We start from the raw sequence: 6,742 nt of genomic DNA, 5'->3' as shown, positions 1-6,742 counted from the left end.
AAAATACGACAAATCTAATAATATTTAAAAAAAAACAATATGCAAATACATATCCGCATATGTAATCAAATACATACAATAAATCAAATATAATATAATTTGATATGATCAAATACAATAAATAGATCTGAAGTACATAATTTTTTATTAAGTATTAAACGTGTAAAGTCAAACTTAATTAAAAAAAATATACTACAATTCATTATGTTAAAATATAATTGGCTAAGATCGTTAACGTACAAATATAGCTTTTACAAAATAATTAATATTAAGAGAAATTATTCTAACTAGAATTAACTCAGAGTTAATTAAAGCATTTTTTATTGTTACTTCTGAAAAATTTGTCGGCAAATGCTGTGTCAAATAATTCATGCCGTGTGGTTCCTAATTTTTGCAAACGTTACTACGATACTTCAACGTTGTTACATTGCCATATCACAACATTACTGTTCTATTTAAAAATGTAAAATTTGTCATCTGAATCGTAATATTTGAAAACGAGCAGGATAACTAAGAACAGTGAAGACAATCGAACAACAATATAAATTATTATGTATTCAATCACATTTACAATACGATCACCATTACTAATTATATTTTATTTTCCTGTATTATTATATATATTTCTATTACTTTTTACTTAATTGTAAAATAAATATCACTTTTTACTTTTATAATATTAATTGTAAAAATCTCGTTCCTTAGAAATTCTGTCAATTTATAGCTTTAATTTGAAGAAGATGATCGTCTCATGAATAGAAATCTTCACTTCGAACTTCTAATGGCTGACATTTTAAAATCGCTATACTATTTTCTGAATAATTTTCGGTCTTATTAATTTATTCCAATTCATTTTCATAAAATAATTTATTTATAATACTTAAATCAGCAATTTGTAAAATATGAATTTATTTGTTTATTTTTTTTTTTTTGACTTAATTTGTTCATTTTTTCCTATTTCTAGAGCTTTTCTTGCCATCTCTAATGCACCTTCCCTAGTTTTATGACCTCCAATGAAACGAACTGAATGTACAAATATGCTACCACTAATTCCATTGACTGCTTCAAGGTCTTTTGTTCTTAAACCTGCCCATTTTTCTGGCAAAAACATCCTGCATATTAAAAAAATATATTACAAGTTAATCCAATGTATTCGTATAATGAGATATAAGTTTTAAAGAAGTAGAAGAAATACCTGCATATAAAACTTGATGGTTTTACAGGAATTGCTCTAACTCTATATTCTGTTTTTACATCCTTAAAGATTACATATTTTATAAGAGGTTTTATATTTTTCTCCTTTTCTATCTCCGCTAAATGTTGCTGCCATGGTGCAAACTTTTCTAGTTCTATGATTTCTCCACTTTTATCGATCTATGGAATTGAAAACTTTTGTAAAAGATTTCTTATAAGGCAGTAACAAAACATAATCACAAGAGTTTTACATGCATTAAAAAAGATCTTTTTGTTTTACATTTGACATACCTGAAATCTATTTGCAACAGCATTCTCTACAATGTATCTTGCAGGCAACCATACATTTATACAGTTATGTACAGCATAATTAAATTCTTCTCCAACTAAATCAATAGCTTTTAAAAATTGTATATTATCATTTGTTTTTTCATCATTCCAAGAAGGATTTAATCTGTCTACTCTCGAAGATAATCCTGTTAATATTTTATAACTACAAAATAAATATACACATATATTACAGTAAAACTAAATTAAATGAATATACATAGAAATATTTAAAAAAAAAAAATTTTTTACTTACACAGGTTCTTGATTGAACATTGGTATTCCATTATCTATTGCATCAATTTCTTGTATTAACTTGTAATATACTGAATTGAATATTATTTTGATAATATCATCGCTTGTATTTACAGGAGCCAATTGTTTAATTATTTCATGACCAAAATGGCAATAAATTAACCCTGCGCTGCTTAACTTAATTTTACTGTTGCATCCATCTTCATGTATAATTGTACTTAATGACTCATTAAAATCACTACAACGAAGTCAGAAATAATTAATGGAATTATTTCATTTCATTTTGTAACGTATGATAAAAAAATTTAACCTCATATGATGATCATATCGATGAGTAGAAGGATCATATTTTCCACCAACGTCTACAACAATATCACAACTATTTAAAACATCAGGATCACGTGATCTAAAAATATAAACAAACTGTAAAAAATTGTTTTCGTACTATAGTTTTAAAATATTTACCTTACGATAATTCCATCTTTATACCTAGGTAAAAGTTTCAACATAAAAATTGCAAGAGCTTCATCACAATGGAACGTACCGTCATGCGTACCAATTGTTATTATTTTATTCTGTGACATCTTCTGTGATGTCATTTGAATGATTATCAATTGATCTTGAAAACAAAAACAATTTAACAAACAATGTGATTTTCAAATTATTTTCGAAAATAGTACACTGTTATAAATATAAATCAGAAAACCAAGAACACATACGAAAAAGAAGGCAACTTAAACTGCCTGAACGAGAGAAATCTATCGCGTTTGGTGCGCTCTCTGGTGAATAAACTTAAAACTAATAAATCACTAGCGTAATAATACTAAATTAAGACTATGCAGAGTTTCTATGAATAACATAAGAATAAAAAAAATCTATAGTGAACCAATAAGTGCTCAATAATTTTGCAGATAGTTACTAACAACTCTAATTTGTTCCTAACTTTCTCATAATATCCAATTTTCTGATATATCAAGGATTTGTACTAACAAGACATCCCACACCTTATATGTGTCAGCTGATCGTGTGACACAAATAATGAAAGAAGGTATAATGCAGAACTCAGTTCAACCATTGGAAAATAATGATGATAACGATAAGGAGGAATGGGACAACTCTGTTTATTGGAATTCCAATGAAGCTGGTAAATATAACAAGTTTATAAACACGAAATACATAATAAAATACATTGAATAGATAGAATTAATAATACAATATATTTTTAACGTTATCATGTATATTTCTAGAATATGCAGATATTAATGAAAAGTTAGATCAATTGCATTCCGTTCTGGATTGTCTTGAGAAAAAAAATCGCAGCATCCAGGCTGGACTTATGGAGTTGCTACAATCAAATCGTGAAGCTAGAAAGCAGTTTCAAGAAGCATTAAAAATATAAGCTATAAAGGAAAGATGAAATCTTTCAACAGTTTTCTAATTATAACGTATTGACTATGTAGTTGAACATATATCAGATTACATTTGTTATGTTAAAATTAATAGAAATGAATAAGAAACTATGTCATATATGCTATTAGCATACTAAAAAAGTGCTTTTAAATTTAGTTGTAATAGTTATTTAAAAGTACAACAATCCAATCGGAGATTGTATAAAAATAATTGGATTTCTTAAAGTGCAATATTTCTGATAATAAGAACTTTATATTAATTCGTGTTGTAAACATTTTGGCAATTTTAAACAAATTATTGCTTACATTTATTAACTAACATTAATCGTGATGTATGTATCAAATCCTTTAAATTAAAATCGAAATATATGTTAATCAAATTCAAGTATTAATTTAATTCCTATCAACTTTGATATGTTCTTATTTATACTTACTGGAAACGATATTATTTTGTATTATGTCAATTGATATCCCAATTTTATCATTAATCAATAAGAATCTGCATTATCGACAGAATCTAATATAATCGAATATTCAGTATATCGAATAGAAGAAAGGGGAACAATCGGTAAATTATCAACAGTTAATCTGTCGATAATGTCGTATAAGGATTCTACTTTTGAAAAGGAAAATAGTTATGGAATGATTCTAAATTTTTCTAAAATTTATTCAATAATTCTTACGATAATTTAAAAAATATACCGATCTTATGAAAAACATTCTAAATCCTACTTCAACTTTAAAAATTTAATCGTTAAATGAATTTTTATAAAAATGTAAATTAAATATGAATTCATGAAATATTACTATTGGCATAATAATTTTATATGAATAGAATGACATAATTATTAATCTTCTTGAAAAAAATATTTAAAAAATTTGGATCCAAAAACTTAACAAAACACAGTTTCTTTTAAGTGATAACGTTGACCATAACGGTCGCTATAAGCATATAACTCATGCTAATGGTCGGTACGCGTGCATGTCCGAGCATAGGGTGATGATACGGGTATGAGATACACAGGGAGGGAACAAGGGAAAACAGGAGTGGTCCGCGCGAGCAAGAGAGCGAGCCAGCGAATGAATGAGAGAGCAACTGCAGAGTGAGTTGGAGGTCGGAGGAGTATATTGGCCATTTCCGCAGGAAGCTCTAGGTAACCTGTAACAGCCGTTGAGGTTGAAACTGAACGTATTAGCGATCGCTGCCATTTCAGCGATCGCTAATATCACAACGATAATACTTTTCAATGAGTTTCAATCGATACTTAACAATCTTCCTTTCAGATATTTGTATACATTTACATTTTCATTCATTATCTAACACAAACCTAATCCCTTATCCTTTATCTCAAGACGATACAATCTACTGATCCTATTTGGATCACTAACAATTAGATGTATAAAGTAAATCTACAGTACATAATAGACTCCCCTTAAATTTGTCCTTTCACACGCTTTAGAATCCTTGATTTTTCATATCAAATCCTATCGTCTGAGTTGCGTTGGTTATTTGATCATTAGGCGATTCTTTTTACAATAAAAATCGAGATTCACTATGGATTGTATCATTTTCAAGCACGTGAATGGAGGCTTATTTTCTTTCTGCACGGCTGTTATACGAAGTTTTATGTAGCAAGTTTATCTATAAACGAGCATATATCTTTTATATTTACATCCCCCTTTCTATTTTTAATGTTAACATATAAAGAAAAATATTTCGTTATATATTCCCAAGTAAATGTTCAATTTAGTAACTTTTACCATCTAACTGTTTATAAAGAAAAAACAAACACGAGATCTGATCTTTGCCAGTATGAATTTTATGCCTTCATTGAGCCGTAACGTGCCATCTGTAACTGTCTTCGTTAATCCATCAGGCTAAACTTCCACTAGAAAATGTAACTCTTGCGAATTGCTAGTCGTTGAATATCTTCTTGAATTAGTCTAACTTTATTATCATTGTTATTTAATATATATTTTTAATATATATATATATATATATATATATATATATATATATATATATATACTTTGAATAGAAACTTTTAATACATTCGAAGTTTTTCAGATCGTACATGATATCATTTCATAAGAAAAGCTACATAATAACAAACACCAAAGACCATTATATTTTCCTATCCGTACGATAGACTGACATATGCACAAGCGATCAGTAATTCACGCGAATCGAAAGAAGAAAAGAGAATAAAATGTAGAGAGAATCAATCTAACGGGCAACGTATTACTAACCGATCACGTTCACCGAGATAAACGGCCGTTGTCCCGATCAACATAATATTCATGGCAGTTGACGTATTCGAACGGGAAGAGATCATTTTTTAAAGTGATGATACTTTAATTATTTTTAAACTATGGGACAACTATATCTTTTTCGTATAAATTTACTTTATCCGCAACGGTGTTCTCCAATAGGAGTGAAATCTGATAAAAAAAATTATCAGATTAGTTGCGAATAGTTGAATGGACTTTCTTTTCGCACACAACGCGTAAATACATAATGTATGATAAAATTTTGGCTAACTTCATTCAACAATTGACTACGATACATGTATAGATATTAAGAAGTTAATAATATTTGGAATTGAAGGAACATCGATATGAGTATTTAAAGTAATTGAGAAATATTTAATTAATACAATTTAGCAAGAGACTAATAGAATTGTGTCATCAATTTTTAATATGTGCATTGACGCATAAGATTTTGAAATTGATTGAGAGAAGGTAAATATATTTCCTACATTGATTCAGATGAATAGAAATAAGCATTATGAAGTCATATTGTCCAACCTTTTTTTTTCTGTCCCTTTCTCTTTTCTTTTTTGTTTCATTTTCAACATGGATATATACAATAGATAAAAAAAAGAGAAGCATTCCGTCCGTACCAGTCAACCGGTCTTCTTTCCAGTTAATAGATATGCATCATTCTCAAAAGAACTATATACATTCCTTTGGGGTAGATAATAGATTTCTTTAGGGTCATTGAGGCCAAAGGACCGAAGTTGTGCCTCGGAGGCCAAGGATAGTCGATACAATGGAACAAACTCTTCATCTTAATAGATACAATCTTATGAAAAAGAATACTTGTTACTTTGTTAACCATCAGAAAGTATAAACATACGGATTAAGTCATAAGTAAATTATTCTCATCAAAATAATATAAATGTCGTGAAGTCGGAAGACATATATAATTTCTATCTTAATAACAAATGTTAATATCAAACAAATGTCTGTCTCAATTTTAAAATAAAATATTTCAACAAATTATCACAATACATATATAGATTGGTATAAAAATATCAATTATTTGATATAGAAAATAAATATATATTAATATATGTAATATAAAAAAAAAAAATATATATATACATATACATGTATATATATATGTTGCAAAATATAAAAAAGAAAGAGAGAATAAAGAAGATAAGATAAAAAGAAATAAATAAAAACTTAATGGTAATAAAGCGAACGATCACTAAAGGAAGGAAGATGTCGTAATTTAGTCCATCAAGTTAGACAGAGATCGCAATAGGCCG

General features: G+C 27.9%; 2 protein-coding genes across 2 annotated transcripts; one reads left to right on the top strand and one right to left on the bottom strand.

Moving 5' to 3' along the window:
- Positions 1-852: 852 nt before the first annotated feature.
- On the bottom strand, positions 853-2,546 carry LOC118439577 (MYG1 exonuclease). Its single transcript, XM_035861291.2, has 6 exons — positions 2,242-2,546; positions 2,087-2,182; positions 1,778-2,014; positions 1,486-1,687; positions 1,196-1,374; positions 853-1,112 (listed from the first exon to the last, which is right to left on the bottom strand). Exons 1-6 carry the CDS (start codon positions 2,373-2,375, stop codon positions 917-919), a joined length of 1,044 nt encoding a protein of 347 aa, XP_035717184.1. The 5' UTR covers positions 2,376-2,546; the 3' UTR covers positions 853-916.
- Positions 2,547-2,683: 137 nt separating this feature from the next.
- LOC118439578 (bublin coiled-coil protein-like) lies at positions 2,684-3,570 on the top strand. Its single transcript, XM_035861292.2, has 2 exons — positions 2,684-2,920; positions 3,024-3,570. The coding sequence occupies exons 1-2, from the start codon at positions 2,815-2,817 to the stop codon at positions 3,173-3,175; spliced, it is 258 nt and encodes an 85-aa protein (XP_035717185.1). The 5' UTR covers positions 2,684-2,814; the 3' UTR covers positions 3,176-3,570.
- The last annotated feature ends 3,172 nt before the right edge of the window (positions 3,571-6,742 follow it).

Source organism: Vespa mandarinia, chromosome 2 (genome assembly GCF_050613455.1).
Source record: "Vespa mandarinia isolate Hongniang chromosome 2, ASM5061345v1, whole genome shotgun sequence".
NCBI lineage: Eukaryota > Metazoa > Arthropoda > Insecta > Hymenoptera > Vespidae > Vespa > Vespa mandarinia.
The sequence above is the reverse complement of the archived record's forward strand: the minus strand, read 5'-3'. Positions and strand labels throughout refer to the sequence as shown.

Coding starts and splice junctions, on each gene's coding strand:
- LOC118439578 (XM_035861292.2), top strand. CDS start 2,815: ATGAAAGAAGGTATAATGCAGAACTCAGTTCAACCATTGGAAAATAAT. Junction 2,921..3,023: donor TTGGAATTCCAATGAAGCTG/GTAAATATAACA, acceptor GTATATTTCTAG/AATATGCAGATATTAATGAA.
- LOC118439577 (XM_035861291.2), bottom strand. CDS start 2,375: ATGACATCACAGAAGATGTCACAGAATAAAATAATAACAATTGGTACG. Junction 2,183..2,241: donor AAAGATGGAATTATCGTAAG/GTAAATATTTTA, acceptor TTATATTTTTAG/ATCACGTGATCCTGATGTTT. Junction 1,113..1,195: donor CCATCAAGTTTTATATGCAG/GTATTTCTTCTA, acceptor TTTAATATGCAG/GATGTTTTTGCCAGAAAAAT.